The sequence below is a fragment of the Pyxicephalus adspersus genome, chromosome Z, assembly GCF_032062135.1.
Source record: "Pyxicephalus adspersus chromosome Z, UCB_Pads_2.0, whole genome shotgun sequence".
Classification (NCBI taxonomy): Eukaryota; Metazoa; Chordata; class Amphibia; order Anura; family Pyxicephalidae; genus Pyxicephalus; species Pyxicephalus adspersus.
In genome coordinates, this window is record NC_092871.1 from 84,565,949 (window position 1) to 84,587,723 (window position 21,775).

Genomic DNA, 21,775 nt, shown 5'->3' on the forward strand with positions numbered 1-21,775 from the left:
TAAACAACAGAAAACAAGAAATGAGTCAAAAAGAAAAAACAAACCTAAGCCGGGGAATAGGAAGGGGGGGAAGGAGTGGGGGATACAAACAAAGGTGGATAGGAAGCACAGTGGCGTCTGGAACCAGCGACATATTAAACCTGTAGACTGGTATAGTAGGCATCCCAAGGTTCCCATATCTGTTCAAATTTCGCAAACCTGTTTCGTGCTGGGGGTTCCTTGAGCATAGAAAAGCTGTGCCTCTCAGGTCAGTTTAAGTGACACCAATTAACTTTTTGGCTATCTGTAAGGGTGACATTTTTCCCAATGGCCAACAATGTAAGAGGAATTATTCCTACTGACCACCACACTAATGTACTGTGAGCTTTGGATATATTAATCATAGATGGGGTTCCCCAACACCATAAAGTTGGGGGGATTTCCCCAAGGTAAAAAGTTGAGAAACACTGCAAAACATGTTCCAATGGCAGTTGTTTAAGAATGGATTTACCATCATTTTAGAGAAATCAATTCCTATTTGCTTTTGTGTATTGGAAAAGGAAGTTAAGGTATATCTCCATAACACAACATTCGGGGTTTGAACCATACCCTATCCAAAAAGGTTTACCTTTGGATATGCTTTTCAAACCTAACCATTATAAATTACCAAATGCAACCCCATATTTCCCTCTTCCTTAAAAACATATAAATACCATGTCCTGTAGAGATTCTTTACTTTTAAGTCCATGTGATGCCAACACAGGAAGGGTCCTGCAGGGTACTTTATATCATTCTTTTTTTAGTTCAATGTGCAACCCCCCCCCCCCCCCTTGCCCAAGACCTGTCCACCTACTCATAGTCAGGCTTTAATGTGGGTTGTGACAGTGTAGCAGAAAGTTCACCTACCATTGTTAGGGCACACCTGTAGGCAGTATCCTGTCTTTCCAGCTATCTGTCACCTACCACAATTATTCTTTTTGGGTGCCTCTCTGTCTATTTGCTCATCTTTATATTTTTTTGCACTTTATGTATCCTCGTCTTGTGTGCCTTATCAACTGTTTTCTTCCCCTTTCTCTAGCCCAGGGGTAGGCAAAATTCCGGCCTTTAGGCCAGATAAGGCCTAGCCGGTAGTTAGTTCCGGTCTAACCCCTGCTGGCGGATCCGGCCTATTGCCGGCTGGCAACCCGTGGCTTCGAGGCCCCGGCCAGGTCTATCAGGGGGCAATAGGAACTACCAGAGCTACGGTGCTGCCTACCTGCTGTTGCTCCCTTTTTTACCGCAGCGGGCGTTGATACGCCATGGTAAATAGAGAATGCCCCCTGAAGGTAAATCCCTCTCCTCCGTATGCATTGCGGAGGAGAGGGATTTCAGTTCAGGGGATGTTCCCTGGTGGTGGGCAGAGCCATAAGAGTGGGACTCAGAGTCCCGCCTAGTGTGCTCCCTCCCACCCCTGAAACGGCCTAGTGGCCATAAAAGTTTGTAGACCCCTGCTCTAGCCTAATCTTTCTCCCCCTTCCATTTGCTCACTATCTTTTTACAGGGCTCTGTGGAGCATAGCATGTGCTCCACCAACTTTTGGCAGTCTCTGCCTAGATTCAATTACTGCCTAGATACAGCTACAAGGGACTTTTCCAGTGACCGAACACCTGATGCACATAGAGCCATTGACGGGTCTCTCAAAGGGGTATCAGGACACAGTCTTTTCAAGGAAGGCTGGAAAAGAAGTCCAATGTGGGGGGCCAACTAATCGCTTCCACCATGCACTTATGTTAACAACTTTAAAGTAAGGGTCAAAGAAGAAATTATTGGAACTCTAAAAACCTTTAAACCACAAAATATCTGGAATGGCTTAGGAAAAGTTTTCATTCCTCTCTGTGTTTCTGATGAGACAGTTGCCTTGAAATTCCAGCTCCCAAGACACAACAACAATTCTCACAGCTGACAACAAACAAAGAGTTTCAATTTGGAGTTAACCCCTCCACACCTAAAATAATGACAGCCACAAGTTTGCAGTTTGCACTCAACTCCCCTCTACCCCCTGTAACAATAGTCAAATATCAAGGAAATTTGCTAAATTGTTCCATAGGGCACACAGACAGTGATAAAGATAGGACAGGATTATAATAGAATATAACCAGCATCATTGACCATCAAATTTATATTAGAATACAGGCATCTAATTCCATTATTGTGGAGCTTGTACCCCTTTGTGGCCAAAACAGAGTATTTATGAGGTCAGGTACTGATGCTGTATGAGGGGACCTGGCTCCCAAACCAATTTATGTTAAAGGAGTCAGTAGGGGTAGGATCAAGAGCTTTGTAAAACCACTGAAGTTCTCCCACATCTCCATGTCTTATGGAGTTGGCTTGGTTCACAAAGCAAAATATGCCCCAACAGACAAAAAAAATTCCTTGACCCTGAACTGTTACTGTTAATACAACAAATGTTTTTGTATGCTCTAACGTTATCAATAATGATACCCTTTATGGGAAGCACCTGAACTCAATACATCCATATATTTCAGCTATACAATGCACTTTGAAACCTCATACAATACAAGTAAAACATTTTTGTCTATGGATATCTATGGATCACACAGTGTTTCAGTGTTTGTAGGCTGTGGTTGACACCCCATTGATCTATCATTAAAATAGGATATAGCATCCAGATTGGTGTTTTTTGATAAGCAGTTGTCATAAAAAATGTATATTTATTGTCAGGGTACATTTGAATAGTTGAAAATACTATGAAAAACATCATTCTAAAACTTTGCAATATTTAAACAGTTTCACTAGAAGTTGATTGAAATTGTTCTCATTCATTTTGTATGTCACACATGTAAATAAATATTTATTGGATAATCTGCATTTTATAGATCCATCCTACATTAATATATTCTCAAAATATTTGTATATGTGTTTTATTTTATCTGTCTATCTATTTATAAAAACATTTCTAAATAGATTTTTGAAACATCAATTTTTAGTATACGTAAACCCAATCAATAAAATATTTTATAAACCTTACCATGTTACCATACCAGTTGTTTGTAGTCCTAATTTTCAAGTTTTTTAAATAATACCTGTTTGTCCTGCCATGACAGTCCTTGTTCCTGCATTTTATTGTTATGGGGTAACAGTGAACCCTGATAAAATGCTGTGCTCCAGCAAGCTAAGCATCATCCAAATTGGGTTTAGGTTTATGTTAAATCTCAATCCTGCCTTGCCCAACAAACGCCATTTAAGACCACCCTGAAAGAGGGAATATGGCAGTCCCACAAGACTGTAAAGCCACCTACCTAATACTGTATAGATCCACCTTTTGCCTCCATTAAGTTTTCACTAAGACATGGTCTCCACAAGGCCTATACAAATAGCCTGTAGTATCTGACACCAAGATGTAAGCAGATCCCTCCTACATGAGCTTGACTTCTAAAGGATATCCAAGGCAACTCTGACTGTATGAGCAAGCTATGATGTACAATACCCCAATGGCCAGCATTAAACTTTACAACAGTTCCTGCTACAGTAGCTCTTCTGTGGGATCAGACTGAGTTTTGTATATGATTTCAGACTAGTCTAGTTGATTTCCACATGCATCATGAGCTTTAGCCATATAATACTGTTGGCAGGTTTCCATATGGTCCTTCCTTGGACCACTTTTGGAAGATACTAACAGTAACACCCTACAAAACCTGAGATGCCAAGCATTCTTCTATCTAGTCATCCAGCCATAACAATTTTGTCTATCCAGCACCAACCATCACCTTCGAGATCTTATTATTCACTTGCTTCCTAAAAAATCTCACTTTGACAGGTGTCATTTTAACCAGATAATCAATGTTATCCATTTTTTGTTTCAATGGCTTTAATATTTTTGCTGATCGGTGTATCTGCACTGTGACAGAGTGTCACTAAAAGTGGCAAAAAGGTGTTAAAAAGGCTCCGGGGAATAAAAGGTGATTAGGTTTGAATAGGTTTTTATAAGGTAAACCAGGGGTTTTAGGGCCCTGGAGCTGGCCAAGGAGTGAAGGGTGGATTCCTTGGCCCAACCCAATCCTGACTGGGTTAATATGCACCTGCACTCCGGTGTAAGGGGAGGAGGAAAAAATTAGCCAGAGAGATCCAGGCTGAGAGTGAGCAGTCGGAGGCTGGGGAGAGCCAGAGTGGATTTCAGGCTGAGAGAGAGCCAGAGTGGATTCCAGGCTGAGAGAGAGCCAGAGTGGATTCCAGGCTACGGGCAGATTAGAGGATGAGGGCAGATTAAGCAGCAAAGATTGCAGCAGTGAATTTAAAGGGACAGTGTATCAAGTAGCAGCAAAATGGAAGAGATCCTGAAGCAGCTTTGGTTGCTGATGTTGCACAGCTGCAAGCCAATGACGTACTAAGAGAGAGTTATGAAGTACAAAGAGAGAATAAGGCACAGCAGGAGACCAACTGGTTTTTGGTGCCACAATTGGAAGAAGTCTCTTGGGCTGCAGCGGAAAATCGGAAAGTGCTGAGCGAGGTTGGGCAGCTGCGGGCAGCACAGAATTTGGAGGGACATTCTGGAGCCAGGAGTAGCCCTAGGTCCATCTGAGCCAGCCAATTTTTGTTAAAAATGACACCACATGATGATGTTGAGGCCTACCTCCATTCATTTGAGAGGACTGCGGAGAGAGAGGGCTGGCCCTATCGCAGTGGGCAGGTATAGTGGTGCCATTTCTGACAGGGGACTCTGAAAAGGCCCCAGAGGTCGCAAAATGTTATGTGAAGCTAAAAACGGTAGTTTTGAGGCGTCTGGGTGTGAACCCTGCGGTGCACAGTGCACAAACGGACTTACCAGACACATGCGGACCTCCAGAAATGGTCATTACCCGGGGCAATGCAGAAGAATTTTTCCTCCCATGAGGCTGGGAATAAAAGACAGGTCAGTGACCGGGACAAGGAGGACAGGAGGGCTCGTGAGATTTCCTCTGTTGACACTCGGCGTCCACTACAGTGCTGGGGATGCCAGGAGTGGGGCCATGTCGCTGTCAGAAGCCCTCGACCCAACGAGGCTATGGAGCATGTTGCTGCCCAACGGATGTCCCTGTATGCCTGGCCAGTATATACCACCGACACTGAGATGTACAGGACAAATGTTACATTAGGAAACTTTGAGCGTCTTGCAGAAAAGGTGACATCTGTTAAAACAGTTAAGGATCAAGAGACAGAATGTGTCTCCTTATCAGCTGAAGAGAAGACTTACAAGATTTACAAAATTCAGTCAAAGTGGCTGAAGAAACTTCTCCGGCACCAACTAAAGAAAGAATGAGACAAAGAAAACGAGCCTGAGGGGCATGAAGAAGAAGCTGAGCCAATGGTGGCTGAAGAAGTTGAATCTGAAGATGAAGAGAATGAAGGGACAGAAGAGAAAGAGGATGAGGAAGAAGTTGGCACTCTGCAACTGGGCTTGGCCTACCAGTACAGTAGCAAGCACAATAGTGCCATACCTCACTTCACACAGTCTACTGAAGTCATAGAGAAGAGAGTGTCTGTTTGGCTGTGTCCTTTGTGACCCTATTTCAAAGACCTGTTTCTAAAATTGCAATGGAAGGCCTGTGCCTCCTACACATGCTTACAATCTTGATGGATGGATGAAACACCAATCCTCGTTGAGTACCAAAGCTTTTACGAATCATTTATGTACATCAATATAGAAATATACTGAAATCCTCTTCAAGGCTTAAGGAGCACTAATTTAAACAAGGTTTCCTTCACCTTGCCACATTTATCATCACACATGTTTGTGTCTTTTATGATCTCCCATGGGTACACCGAAAAGTACATACAAAAGATATCCCTTAGGAAACCTAATGGTGGCAAAACGCGTTGGATTTTTGCACAAATTCTATACGGTTGGGACTTTTGCGGTTCTTCACACATTTATGTGTTTGATGACATAGAAGCACGGTGTCTAGTATATAATACCTAGGTCCTGTGAAGTGTTAACAGGACCAAGGTAAAATACCTGATTGCGTTATGTAAATGTTTTTCTTTGATACTATGTAACAAATACACGTGTATATTATTTCATACAATCCCTGAGAAACTGTCCCTGTTGTGCCTGATGAACAGGATATTCAGGAGCATGTTAAGGAAGATGTTGCTACATCAGTGGAAATGAAGGCTGAAAAAGTGCTTGGAAACATGAAGCCTCCAAAACCAACCAAAAATAAAAAAGAAATGTGTAAAGAAAACTTTCCAATATAAGCTCTGCAGCTATACTTGTCCCCGGCGCTCAAATCTTGATCGCCCCATGCAGAGGCACATAAGAACTGGTTCTGGGGAAAAGCTATATGAATGCTACATTTGTTATGTTCGGTTTACACAGGGAGGAACCATGAAAATGCACATACTGCAAATACCTACTGAGAATGAAGCCAAAGTTCTCTGTCCCTATTGTTATACAGTTATGGAAAGAAAAAGTGATCTAGGGGTTCACTTAAGCAACCAGCGTACTTCTACCGAACAAGAAAAGAAGTGCCACTCCTGTGATCTAGTCTTCGATGACCGTTATGCCCTTATTCAACATCAGAAGTCTCACAACAATGAAAAGCAATTGAAGACCATCACCACAGTGGCTGTTAAGGGTGCAATGCCAATAACACAGAAACTGGAACCTCAGCTTGCTGTAGCAAACAACATTGCTGGCATTAAACTGGATAAGACTGAAGAGAGGCGGCCCATTTTGTATCAGACAAGTGACAAGATTATAGCTAATGCCTCAGAGGCTGTCGTTGGTGCTAAAGATGCAGTGATTCAAAATATAACTGGAGTGGTTAATAAGACCAAGGAAGCAGTGTGTCACAGGGTGGAGATGACCATGTCTGTTGTAAATGGAAGCATCAACACTGTGCTTGGGAACTATGCGGTGTGCAAAATGAGCAGCAGTGTTGATACTACTCTTCCAAAGTCTGAAACACTTCTTGAACAAAACCTACCACCAACTGACGAGGAACTAGAAAACGAGGTGTTGAATGACAAGGCAAGCTACTATGTTCGCTTGGGATCACTTTCTTCCAAGGCATGCAAAGATGCTTACCATCAAGCATTGACAAGATTCAGGGATGCTAAATGCAGAAATCAGGAGTCCATTGCTCAGCTACAGTCTACAGTTGACCTGACTGAGTATGCCAGGAAGAACATAAATGATGCCAATCAAAAAACACATGATGTTCAGGAGTACAGTGAGGATCTGGAAGAAACTAATTTAAAGAAAAGACGCTTTGCTGAAGTTGCTTAAAGATCCCAGAGACAAATTGGTCCAGAGCACCGGGTCTCTAAAAAGAACATTTTCTGTTGTTTGTTGGGTTTTGCCTAGAAAAGGAAAGACACAGGTCTTCAATGGCAGCCTACAGAAAGGGTAGATCAAGTAATAGAGGGGAGTGCAGAGGCCCTATCATGGGTCAATTGGATTCAGGGATCCAGGCTGAAGAGAGAGCCAGAGTGTTCCAGGCTGAGAGAGATCCAGAGTGTTCCAGGCTGAGAGGGAGAGCCAGAGGGTTCCAGGCTGATAGAGATCCAGAGTGTTCCAGGCTGAGAGGGAGCCAGAGGGTCCCATGCTGAGAGAGATCCAGAGTGTTCCAGGCTGAGAGAGATCCAGAGTGTTCCAGGCTGGGAGAGAGCCAGAGGGTTCCAGGAAAGCCAGCGGCCAAACAGTACTACAAAACTGTGAGTGGAACAGTACAGGAACCAAGTGAGGTAGCCAGAGGCCTAGCCGGGCTACTGTTTATTGTTTTTGTTGTGAAGCTGTGGAGTGTGCTGTAACACTTGCCTAAACAAATAAATCTTACTGCTGTTATTTTCTACTTTTGGAATCTGCTGCCTTTAATCTGTACTGTAAGCATCCCACTACCATGAGCAACCCCTAGTAATATACCACAGCGCCCAAACCTAAATCACTGCAGCTTAAACATTGACAAGTCAAAAAGGCCACTTTGTGGTAGGTGCCACTAAGAAAGAAGCAACGGGAGGCTCTCTGAAATATAAGAATAAATGGAGTCTGCAGTGAGCACCATTACTACTGCTTCACTGCCACAGGCTGTCAAATATACAGACACTGGTTGACTCCATATATCCCTATAAGTAATATCTATAGCTTCTTGACTTTAAATAATAAACACTATTTTTTAAGTTTATGACTGTTTATGTTACTATTAGGAAAATGTAATGTCTGTAAGGTGGAATTTTGCTGAGCCAGTTAATTATCGATCAAGCGTTGGAAAGAAGGATACCTTGGAGAACATTTTTAGCTTTATGCAAGGTCATGGAAATTGATATTTTGATTTTACTCCATGATAGGATCAAACTCAAACTTTGCCACTAGTAATCCCTAAACCCACTTGTCATGTCATGATGTATTTATTTTGTGCCAACATGCAGAGTCCATGTGCACTAACTGTCCCTCTAAGGAACTTACACACCACCGTCCTTAACATAGACACAGTCTAATGTCCCTATCATAGTGAAAGCAAATTTACACATTAAGTAACTTGTACATTTAGTACATTTTTTGGAGGAAACCCATGCCAACATAAGGAGAACATGCAAAATTAATGCAGATAGTGTACTGGTAAGGTGAGAAGCTAAGCCATATAGTGTATCATACTACACAAGACATCTCAACATGTTGCAGCCTGTGTAGAACTTTGTATAAAGAGGCTGATGATAGATAAGTATTTAGCACACCAGGTAGACATCAATGTAGCCCACAAAGCTAAAAATCAAATATATTTCCTAAAAAAAATTACATTGACCAGATTCATTCCAAATTTGCTGGATTATGAGGTTCTCCCATGATAGTCTATCTTCTCCAGTCTTGTAATGCTTTTATAAATCAGGCCTTTTGTATCAGCCACTTGCAATCTGACAGGTAGATGAAGGCTCAGGAGTAGACAGTGTGCATCTCCCTAGCTTGCTGCAGGTTGCGACTCTTCCTCCATTTGTGGAAGTAGTGAAGCCATTGCAGAGGTCTGATATATGCGGAAGTCAGAGCTACAGCTCTCCAATTAGCAGGAAGCTTACTCCTAATTGCAGAGCTATAGGTGTTTTGTAGGGGCTATGTCAGAGTTTTGCAGAGACCACAGCTTTCATACTGAGAACATCATGATGACACAAGGCTGTGACCATTCTGAAAGGAAATCAACTTGCAGGACTTTCATAGCAGGTTAAACACTCCACATATTTGTATTTTTTGACATTGTCATGGAGTTTCGCCTTAAACACACGAAAAATGTCAAATTATATCTAGGCCATAGGGTGGTAATGTGTTACTGGAATTGTATATATGACATTTAGTTTAATCATAGAAGGCAAACTTATGTTGCACAGTTACAGGAAATCTGAAGGGTGACTACTGAGTCATCTCAGTGTATCCAGTGTACACGTCAACCGCACACTCCTCCCTCTGCAGTGGTTCCTTTACTTGATATTCCTGCCAACAGGAAATTACAGGCAAGATAAATGCAGCCAGAATATTTAGTAATTTAATTAGCCCTGTGATAGAATGAGTGGGTTGATGTCACATTCCACAACTACATAGTTTATGTAGAATTATAAGCCATGATGTAAGAGAAGATGAAAGAGAAATAGATTAATGCATGTGTGTGTATCTCCATGCAGGTTCTCATATGTGCTCCATAGCATGCATCTGCACACACACACAAATATTGGTATCAAGTGTACTATTTAAAGTTCTGTACCCCATTGTTTCCTTTCTAAGTGGTCGGAGTGGACATTTCTGGGCCCCAAAAATAGGTAAACTTCCAAGGCCCCTTTCCCCTCATTGCAGAATTGCAAAAGTCATGCTCTTTGATTTGGGGTCTGGTACAGAAGCACTCCTATCCTTGATTGCCTGACTTGATCTGTAACCTTGAACACTCTATGTTGACCCAGCTTTTTATCCTATTTTTTTCGGATTATCCTTCCACTTGTTGCTTGGGTCTCTCATATTCTGCTACTGACCTTAGCCTGCTCACCCAACCTGCTCAGGATTACTTCTCTGTACCACATTGCTTGCAAGTTACTGACCATGGCTAATTATTTGACACTGTTCTCATTTACTGCCTCTGCTCTCCACTGATGGTTGGCGTGTAACTCAGCTTGAAGTTCAATTGCATTCCATGAACTTCCATTGAAATGAATGAAAATGCATCAAACCCCACATCAATGCATATGCACAACATGCTTTGAAGCACATTGTCAATGGGCAGTGCTCTGTCAGCATGCATCACAATATGCATCAATCCCGATGTGAGTCTAAAGGATTGTATGGCTATCTGGAGATCTACATGAGAAGACTTAGTTCCTGATAAGTCAAATCTTAGTGCTTACTGGCTGAGCAGGTGCTCACCCTTGACCAGCCCATGTTCTTACTGCTTAGTTGTATCATATTAACCTTTATACCTTTGGTAAAGCTTTGGTTTAGCTCACTTTCAGCTGGAATCTGTTTTTGCATCACTGTTTGGCAAAGTTTTACGTCTGTGTTTACTATCCATAAAGATAACAGCGTTTTATGGCAGGTGATTTCCACCAGCCTGCGTCTTTCAAGCCACTCTGTGTTTTATCTTCATACCTTCGGAACTCACTTCATTACTTAAATTAATGCTTCATATCTTCGGGAACGATAGGAGGGGTTTCCTGAAGCCCTGAAAGTCATTTACTCCATGGTAAATAGATTGAGAAACACTGATCTAGATCCTACAGTCCCAGTGAATACAAGCGTCCTCTCCAACTTTAGCTCATAACAACAGATCCCCTTGCATTATTCTGATTTGGCAATGATTTACATCTCAACAGGTCAATGTCATTTCCAATAATACATAGGTTACATGCTCAAGCAAAGATTATTGGATAACATGTCTGGAAGTAGTGGATCAACTTTCCAATTTGGCACAACCCATTACCTCTAACAACCAACCCTTCTCTTGAGTTAAAGTGGAATCATGAACTTACTCTATGTGGGGTCAAAAACCAAACAAAGCAACCAATGGAAGCCAGAAAGAGTGCTCCTAAGTGTGTTTAGATCAACCACCATGATACAAATCTTTTCACATCTGCAGAAGATCAAACATCTGGCGTACTACTTATTACAACCCCTTCCACCTATCATTATCCTTCATCCAGGGCATTTGCCATACCAATATCTTTCATCTATCATTATTCCTCATATGGTGCATTCATCACACCAACCCCTTTCCATCTATACTTATCTTTTTTTTTCTACTGACTTTTCCCTTGGTCCAACCCAGATCTGTTGTCTCAGCAACTTCCCTATCTTCTATGAATACAGCCGTATGAACTCATCTGTATGGTCTTCTCATCGCCATCACTCCCATAACCCTTTCTGGTCTATACAAAAGACTAACCCCTCTTTATTTTTTGGGGTTGCATACACTTTAGGAACAGCATGTCTTTTGTTTTTTTCCTTTACTCCCTTGCCAGGTACTTTCCATATTCTATTGACCTCAATCATCCTTTTCACCCACCTCCTCCTAAATTGCATTTAGCATTCCAAACATTTAAAATCACGTCATTTTACTTTTTACTTACTAGTTGCTCTCCAACCTGTTAGCTCTCCATTTGCCCCTGGGCACTGCTTAAAGTCTGTGCTGACTTGTTTCTAGTTGAAGTAAGCTCTTACTGTTTTTCACTTTCTATGACTCTCTTAAAATGGTCTATTGATAAACATTTTAATCCGAGTTTCTCCTAACATTTGTCCAAAATTAGGAAATGTAATGTATGACTCATAAGTAAATGTTAATTCTCACATTTTCTGATTGGATCCAATGTGAAAAATATGTATATTTTGGGTAAACATTGGTGAAAAAGATTTATAAACAGCCCCCATTGTGTCATCAGCTATGTATGCTCCTCCAATATAAGGCTTGCTAGGTTCTTAGTACCACAGTCAGGCCATTTTTGAGTGGTTTGATACCCCAGGAACCCCTCTAAACTTCAGTGAGTGTGCTTGCCCTTTTCCTCTTCATACCAAGCCACATTCCTTCCCTCAACAGTGACCGTTTTCCAAGATGTACAGATTTTTTGGTGGGGAAGTTGATCGAGTCTGGAAGCCCCATTCCTTAATAGGGGGCTTTCTAGAAATCTTCTCCTTCATAAGAAGAATAAATATAGGGAAACATTTGCACCCATTCCCAAAAGGAAATAAACATGCAGACACCACTGGAAAGTAAATAATAAATACAATACATATAAAATAATTACATAACACCTACATAGCCAAATTTTGATTTTATGTCCACAGAAATACCATCACATCTATTGATTGAGTACTTTATAGAAAGCAGATGTAATTGAAGTGGTTCTGTCCCTAAACATTGAGAGAGGGCAAGGTGCCAACTATGGTATAAAAAGGAGGAAGGGTGAAAGCTTGCTGCTCCTACCCCTTTTTACGCCCACCTAGGCTGCTTGAAAAAGGGTCAGGTTCAAAATTTAGGGAATTCCTATGCTTTTTTTTCCCCATTCATAGAGCACCTGGCATGGCATTTCCACCAACTTGCATCTTGCAAGCTTTAACATTTTCTTATCTTCAGAACTCATTGCAATATATTTCATATCACCAGTGAAAACATTTTGTATAATTTGTACCTTTTGGAAATTCAAGCTTCTTCAGACCCTGCGAATACAATGCTGCAAATGCAGCTCCCTTTGAACTGATTCTGGTTAAGCAATAACCTGACATTGTATTTTTCTTCCCCTATAACATATATGTTAGCGGTCTAGAAGCAATGGAAACGCAAGAAAATTACATTTCTGGAACTTACAAATCAACATTCCAGTTCAACCGAACTCATTACTCCCAGCAACCAAACCCTCTCTGGAGGTAAATTATTATCTTGAACGTGGAAAAATACATTCTTGCATCCTAATTACATCCCGATGTTGGGGCAAAAATAAGATAGCAAACAATGGAAGCTAAGCAGAACCATCCTAATTTTAGAATACCTGAATCAACTGCAAAATTGGCAATTACAGTACAAATTATTTCACCTTAGCAGAAGGTTAAACATCTACAGCATTTACTGTACCAACCACCTTCCATCTATCATTTGTATTCTCTTCTCCTTGAACTTTACCTTTGGCTAACCTCAGAACAGTTGCCTCACAAACCTTCCTTTACCAGCACCCTATAAGTTTATTTCTACGGCCTTCCCTTCATTGGAACACCCATGACCCTTTCTTGTTCATCACATCTGGGAAGTTTCCTTCGCTTTCCCATTTCATTTCCCCACCACCCACCCAAAATGACTATTTAACAATGAAATCATTTTAAGTTTAATCAAACCCTAGACTTGAAGTGTAATATATTACAGCTTATCAGTTCTCAGATTTTGTCCTCATTTTTTTCAGGCACATTTTACAGAATTTTTTTTTTCTCGAGATAGGACATTTCCTGTTTGCCAGCAGGCACTCACTGCTATCTTAGGCTTAGGTAAAGATTAAAAAGTTCTCTTTTATTTTTCATAAACTGGAGGGAAGGTGTTTTGCAATCCACAGAGATAGCTAGGACAGTTGTATCTGATACCAAATCAGGAGAGGCAAAGTATATGTTATTCATTATTGTGGACTTTACTATAGAGGTAATCCACCCGGTGTGTAGAGAGAAGACCATAAGATATCAATGCCATAAAGACTGACTTTATTGAACAGCCTCGGGTAATGGGAGTGAAAATATTGTTACAGTTAAAACACATGACTATTGATTGTGTAATAAAAGAAGCTTCAGGATTTGTAGGTATTTTTTGTGTCAGAAGAGGCTCTACCCCTCCTGGGCTCCCAATGTTGAGAGAAGGCAAGGGGCCCAAAACAGTAGGTATGATGCTGGTCCTACCACTTTCTCCTGGCCACACAGGCTCAAAGTTTGGATAGGAGTCTGGTTGAAATTTAGAGAAAACCCCCTTGCTTTTCTTCATTTAAACAAAACACACATGCATGCATTTGTCCTAATAATGACAAGACTCTCCGTGAAAAATGTGTCTCCCATTGACTGGTATTTGATGCTAAGTTTGAGTTCAGCGAACATCAAAGAACATGAGTTGAAGCCTTCATGACCTTAATTTGACTATTGCTATTTAGTATAGGCATATATTATTACAGTAACAACACATAGCTATTGATGTTGTGCTAATTTTAAAGAGAGTGGATGTGTAAGAAGAAGTTCTTTCCCTCGACACTGGGCTCCCAATGTTAGGAGATAGCAAGAGGCTCAACTTTCTCTCGGTCACCAAGCCTGCTTGGATAAGTGTATGGCTTAAATTTAGAAAAAATGTTTTATTATGTTTTATTCTTTAATTAAATACACACCTAACAACTCTTAGTGGATGATTCCTGGCAAGCAGTTCAATATATTAGGTAGGGTTCTGGCCCCACCATTTTTCCTGCCTACCCAGGCTCCATGCTTCCAATGTTGAGAAATGGCAAGGGGCTCAATGTTGTAGTGAGAGTTCTGTTCCAAACACTTTCTCCTGGCCATCCAGGTTCCATGCTTGAATCGGGATCTGGTTCAAATTTAGAGAAAAGGAATGTACGAGTTGACTCCTCTTAGCAATATTCAATATAAATCAATGACTTGCCATATCCCATAAACAGTATAAGCATGAAATGACCAAAAATATCCAAAAAAGGAAAGTGGGAAGTTTGTGGAATAAATATTTATAAAAAAAGAAAACTTGTGCTTTCATAAATATTTACGCCAAAAACGTCCTACTTTCCTACTCTATGCTTTTTTCTTTTTAAACAAACGCATTCATACATTTGCTCTAATACTGGCAATACTGGAAGATTTGTTTCCCATAGACTGGCATCTGATGTTAAGTTTGAGTTGAGTTAAGTGAACATCAAAGAACATGAGCTGAAACCTTTGTGAACCTAAATCACAATTTAGAATGGCATATAATATTACTGTTACAAAACATAGTTATCGATGTTGTACTAAAGGGGGCTACCTGATTATTTTTAGGTAGTGGATAAGTCAGAAGTTACCCTCAAAATTGGGCTCCCAGTGTTGAGAGATTGCAAGAGGCCTAATGTAGTAGAGATGGTGGTGACCCCACCAGTTTCTCCTGGCCACCCAGGCTCCATGCTTGGATAAGGGTCTGGTTCAAATTTACTGAAATCCCTGTGCTTTTTTTTTTTTGTTTCAAACAAAAACACATGCATACATGTATATGCGCCAATAATGTCAAAACACTAAGTGGAAGATTTGTTTTCCATAGACATAGATATTTTATGCTAAGTTTGAGTTCAGTGAACATCAAAAACATTGGCTAAAGCCTTTATGACCTGAATTTGCCTATGGGTCTTTAAAGTGGACACATAATATTACTGTTACGACACATAGTTTTTGATTTTGTGTTGATTATATAGGTAGTGGATATCTCAGAAGAATCAATGTTGGGCTCTCAATGTTGATGGCAATGGGCCCATTATAGTATGTAGGATGCTGAGCCCACCACTTAGTCTAGGCAACTCAGGCTACATGCTTGGAGGTTCTGGTTCAATCTCAAAAACTCTATGTTTTTTTCTTTCAAACAAAAACACACATGGATAATTTATCTTCCATAGACTTGTATTGTATGCTAAGTTTGACCATGGTAAACACCAAAGATCATAAGCTAAAGCCTTTATGAACAGAATTTGCCTATTACTATTTACAATCCTGTACTCTTTAAAGTTTGGGTACACAATCAATTACTGATATCATCTGTCCAGTGTCAACAAAACATCTTGAAATGTCTTTTACAAGCTGGGTGGTTCCTTTTAGGCCGGCACCTTGCAGTATGCAAGTTTGAGGAAGTAGAAGCAGCTGTAGAATAGTTTCTCACAAACTTCAAAATTGTCAGCCTCTTCCAGAAGGAGATTTGGCCGAAGTTTACACATAATACTAAAAGCCACAGATTTGCCTAGAACAGTGTTTCTTAACCATGGTTTCATGGAACCTTATGTTTCCTCAAGAGGTTCTATTCCTGGTATGCTGGATCACCCAGGTTCTGCTATAATAGTTCATCTTTTTCCAGTCTTGTAGAGTTTTCATAATTCAGGCCCAGTGTGTACAGGATACATTGATAACATTACCATTGCCTAAAAATTTATTAGAGGTTTGGCACCACAGCAGGGACAACCTGGTTTTATAAAGATCCCTACACTCTAATATCTGAGGATATTATTTTTGTAATATGCAAACTTTCTCTTGGATAATATGTAAGACACATTTTGTGACTTAGGCAAAGATTTCACAAAATAAACTTCCTTCCCTATATCCTCCCTCAGATTACCCCATCGGAACAAGATTTTAAGAACTCTTTCATCTAAATCTGACCCAATTATGATTCATCAGCTGCTCTATGGAAACATTTGTATCTAGACAAGTCAGGACACTTCATTTTTTGGTTACATAAACAAATCGTAAAATAATGAATTGGGATAGTAAAAGGAAATAAAAACTAAAAATATATCAACACAGATACTGAATTAAAATATTTATGAAACTCCTTTAAAATAAAATGGCATCTAAAAACCACATTCATGTAAAAGAGAAGCTCTGATACGATTTTTTGACCTAGCCCCATACTTGCAGAAGTAAAATTATTCTATATATATATATATATATATATATATATATATATTACTGAAGTAGGTTACAATGACAGAATAAATATGTAATAGTTTTATAGACTATTTACCTGTTCAAGCACACTGCTTTTGTTGTGAATAATTGTTTAATGACCATTAGACATATGTAAGGATGTAGTAATCCAGATGGCTAAAATGAAGACAGAATAGATTTTTTGCCATAATTTAGGGTTATTTATGGAAGACTCGCTAATAGCCACCAATGAAGACATAGGGCACCATCTGAAGGTTAGGTTCACCTTAATTCAATCATGTGAGTGTGTGTTGTATTGTGTGGGTTGGTATGGACTGCACCACAACACACACTTTAATTGGAGCTGAGGGTGCTTGAGAAGTACTCCCTCTGGCATGCCTTTTTATGCTCAGGCTCCTTCCAGAACCATTATACCAGTGGGCATTACCAATTGCAAATACAGCCTACCTAGTAATGCCCACTACTCTGACATATACCCTCAAGAAATTTGGATATTGGTTAAATCCTTGCAAGAGCAAGTCCACTACTTGAATAAGGGTTGGGGGTTCTTGAGAAGAGTATCAAGGTTTCTCCCACCAGCCATGATCTTCTTGCAGAGCAAAAACAAGAACAGTAAAGACATCACTTGAACTAACATAAGAAATATAATGAAAAACTTTTTGGATAGAAGCTGATTTACTCAAGAAATTAAAAAAACAGGGGGTGCCTCATAAAAATGTGGAGTCTAAAGATAAATTATAAAGGGGGTCTAATTTCATATGTAACTCCTATAAATGGCACTCAAAGGCAATGATGTAGATTCACCCATAACCCAAAAAAGAGGAACATGCACCACATGGCTCCACAAAGAAGGAAAATGAGGGGCCATTACAAACTAGAGGCCTGAGCCAACTGCCCCTGCTCCCAAGGTGAATTTTAATCTTGCAAGGGATAATTTACTTTGTCTAGTAAATGTAGTAAAAATACCTTTTGCAAAAAGAATACAATCATGTGCAAGGAAATCTTAAAAAATAACAGGATCTTTCCTTGTTGAGGAGAGAGTCGGGTTAGTGGAATACCAGCGAGAAGGATGTTACAGTAGTCCAGACGGGAGATGATAAGAGCATGTACAAGGAGTTTGGTGGTCTCAGGGGACAGGTAGGGGCGGATTTTGGAGATGTTGCGTAGGAGAATTATGGCATGTTTAAAAGCTGAGGGGTATGTACCAGTAGAAAGGGAGAGATTGAATAGTTCGGTTAGGGCAGGGGCCAGGGTGGAGGAATGGGCACGGAGTAGATCAGAAGGGATTGGGTCAAGTGGACATGTAGTAGACGGAGTTACCAAACTTCACAAAATATCCCTTGTCAGTCTCTTCTCTGATTACATGCAAATTTGCAGCTGTTATTGGATTCTCTCTTGTAAATCCAAGTTTATTTTATGTTTGCTGTAGATTTGTAACTTTTTCTGTGAATTGAAGGAGGTGTAACTTACAGTTAGAACACAATTGAAATATGTTGTAAATTTGACGCAACGGATGTGCTGTTGGGCAATAAAGAGTTTTTACTGTCATCTTTTCACCTGACAATTCTGTAGTTTTTTTGGAACTGGAAAATATGCACCCCTTATAAAACATATAATATGTTATATATATATATACACTACATATATCTCAGCCACCAGCTACTTATTGATTCATGCATCTACAGCCATGGACATCTACAGCACCATGTTGGGTGGACTTACCAGGTGGAACATGGGCACACCCTGCCTAAAGTGCCTTCCAAACTCCAGTGTCACAGTAGAACCATTCTGATCATGTTGGACAGAGGTTTGCACAGCCTGGAAATGATGGCAGTAAAGCCCAATATTTCTTGACCCCACCTGGCTCAGTAGATTCTGATTTATTAGCCAGGCCTTCCTCTTCTTGGACTATCCTCCTGGCTGATTGGCATTTCATGTATGACCCCTGGCTATGTTACCCAGACTCTTCTACTCTCCCGAACAGTTCTACCTGATTTTGAGTGACCTTGGGTTTACACCGAGGCTCTCGGTGACCTTTTGGATTCCTCCTCTGACTCCTATTGCCTGGGGGGTCAGAGGTAAATGTTTTGGCTCCTTGGATTATCCTTTTGGATGACTGACAACCCATGTATAACCCTTGGCTTTGTTATCCAGACTTGATTCTACCTGACCTTGAGTGTCCTTGGGTCTTTCAGTTTCTACCTCTGACATTTATTGCCTTGATCACTGTTTCTCATCCAGGGTTCCTCCAAAGGTTGCTTGGGGTTCCATTACCAATGATCAGTTTGTATCTCTCAGGTCATTTTAGTTGACACCAATTATCTTTTTGGCCATTTATAAGGGTGACATTCTTGGCCAGCAATGTAAGAAGCATTGTTTCTATATGATCACTACACTAATATACTGTGAGCTGTGGTAATAGTAATTATAGAAAGGGTTCTCTGAAGACCTGAACGTTATTTAAAGGATTCCTCTATATTAAAACCATCGAGAAAGGTGGGCCCAGACAACACATATTATACAACAAATATTATACAGATAGGCTATGCTATATAGGCAATCATATCTCAGGTAGAATCTTTGTACACAAAGGCAGACTGTGCAATACTGCAGATATCAGTTTCAAGGTAAATTTTATACTAGAAATCATGACAAAACATACCATGCATAACACAAACAAGTCTGTCTGGTTTTGCAGGTTATATCCTCTGTCAGTCTAACATTTCCTGGGAGTGTTATCATCACTTAACAAAATCTGAGCAATGCAAGATTATAACTGTCTTCTAGTAAGATTTTTTTTTTAGCTTTGGGACAACAAAACAATTTGTCTTTTTGTAGTAGAGAATAGGATAATGTGATAGTTTGAATAGTTTTGCAAAAGATAACAAAACAGAGCTTAAAACACAATTTTTTCATCCTTTGTTACATCTCAGAGCTTCTGATTTCCCACAGATGTATATTATGAAGACCAAATCAAATAACAAATTGCATGTGGACATTCACATTAAATTTTTAAGAATGGGCTTTAAAAAAATTCTGCCTTCTTGAGCTGACAATGGGATCAATGGGGTCACGATTTCCAGGGACAGTTGTTGAAGAGAGCAATTCCCCTCTTAGGAAGGGGAATTTAGCATCTTGGGAGATATCCCCATAGGAAAGAAAATTAAGGAAAATTTCCTCAATTATACATGGATGTCTAAAAAGTACTTGGCATGGTGTATATTCCAAAAACGTTGTCGGAGCATTTGTTCACCTTATTAGATACTACAGAAAGTCTGGCGATGCACTATGCAATATTTTCAATCAATTAGACATTCATTTCTTCAAAAACATTGTATTGATTAAAAATGTTTAAAAACAATGACATTCATGGGGGCATAAATTATCAATAGCATTTTCAATTGACATTGCTATGGTATTTTCAAACAGTTTAAATTGTTTTATCTGATTAACTGTACCACCACCTTTTTGATGTAAGATCTGTATTACAATATTTTTCATTATAATATCTAATTGAAATATTGATCTTTCCACAAATAATTGCTTGGATTTCAAAACAATAGTTAATCAATAGTCCAAAAAAAAAAAGAATGCTTGGCCAATTAGTTTTTGATTGGCACTCTGCCCAATGATCAGTAGAACATTGATATAATTGATCATAGTATAACAATGATAATCCTGCATCAGTTAAGAACTGTCCAGATCAATAACATGTTGTCCAGCAGTGCTAAAATGAAGTAGTTATGTAATAATGAAATATTTCTGCTCTAACGTACATATGATGTGTGGTTCATGGTGGGACAGTCAAAAAATAGAGGAAAAGCCTTCTCCAATGGCAGGTACAAGAATGAAGAATGGGACTTCTTTTCTAATATATGCTTCTCTGCAAGTATGTGTCATTGTTTTTCCCACATGGGTCTTCTTTTATACATTGATCCATGCTATATTTTTCTGTGTTCCTCACTCTTGGCACTTCTTTCCTTTCCTAAAGGAGACCTCGGCACTCCAAGAGGCTCCTCCTAATTCATCAATGTCTCTCCCAGTGAACACAACTTAACTCATCTCTCTCAGGTCTCATTGATTCCTTCTTCGATGGTCTGGACCATCTCTGAACCTTCAGTCTCTCCATAGCCAACTTCAACCCCCTTCTACTACCATTCCATCTTCAGACCAAGTATGAGTCAAGAGCGATGAATATCCACACAAATCACAGCTTTCTATCTTTTCCTAATCTGCAATTTTCCAATGTTAGGTTCATTTATGATCATGTATGGAGGATTAATGACGACCTCAAAGGAAGGAAGGTTGGCAGGTGTGTGATATTGCTGTACTAGGTGATTAGATTTCCATGTGTATAATTTGTCCTTCTTCTTAGGAAGCTTGATCCATGGTGAATATACTATATGTAAAAAAACAATCTAATGTCCTAGGCTGGCATCTCTGATTGAGGTAGAATTGTTCATGACAGGTTGTAATCCTGGGCGTAGGGTTTAAAAATGCTCAATCAGATAAGTCATTATGGCAGAAAGGCACCGGTGATGTCCCTCCTAAATAATCCCTGCTACCTGTCTGATTGCTTGGGGATTGCTCCAGGAAACTGTTACAGAATACCCATCAATTTCAGCTTCCCCTGCACAATGAATGAACCCCAGCATGCCAGTATGAAAGTTACATCCCAGCCAATCAAGATGGGTAAATATTGTATCCAAGAAGAGATGAAGGTAGAAAATGGTGTTGCCCTGCAATGGAACCTGAATAGGTGAGTATGGTGGGTTTAGTTCCTCTTCAAAAGTAAGGTGCCAAGTAAAAATGGCCAAATATTTACAGGAAAAAAGAGGGTGGTGCCCTGTTACAGTACAGGGAAAGGTGAGTTTGGTGGGTTTGGTTCCTCTTTAAAAGCATTAATTAAGGTGCCAAGTGAAGATGGTCTATACCATTTGGTGCTTCTTTGAAAAATGTTTAATGACAAGAAACAACAGCCAATGGGTTTCAGAGAACTGACCTCCCCTCTTTAGAATACACATTATGGGGGCAAAAAAGATTTACTGTATTTTCCGGCGTACAAGACGACTTTTTAACCCCGAAAAATCTATGACAAAGTCAGGGGTCGTCTTGTACGCCGGGTACCAGTACTTACCTGCAGCGCCC

General features: G+C 40.0%; 1 protein-coding gene across 1 annotated transcript; it reads left to right on the top strand.

Annotated features, from left to right (window-relative positions):
- Positions 1-6,343: 6,343 nt before the first annotated feature.
- LOC140344436 (perilipin-2-like) lies at positions 6,344-7,246 on the top strand. Its single transcript, XM_072431555.1, has one exon. It carries the CDS (start codon positions 6,344-6,346, stop codon positions 7,244-7,246), a length of 903 nt encoding a protein of 300 aa, XP_072287656.1.
- Positions 7,247-21,775: the final 14,529 nt, after the last annotated feature.

Bases quoted from the DNA above. Each gene is read 5' to 3' on its own strand.
- LOC140344436 (XM_072431555.1), top strand. From the start codon at position 6,344: ATGAAAATGCACATACTGCAAATACCTACTGAGAATGAAGCCAAAGTT.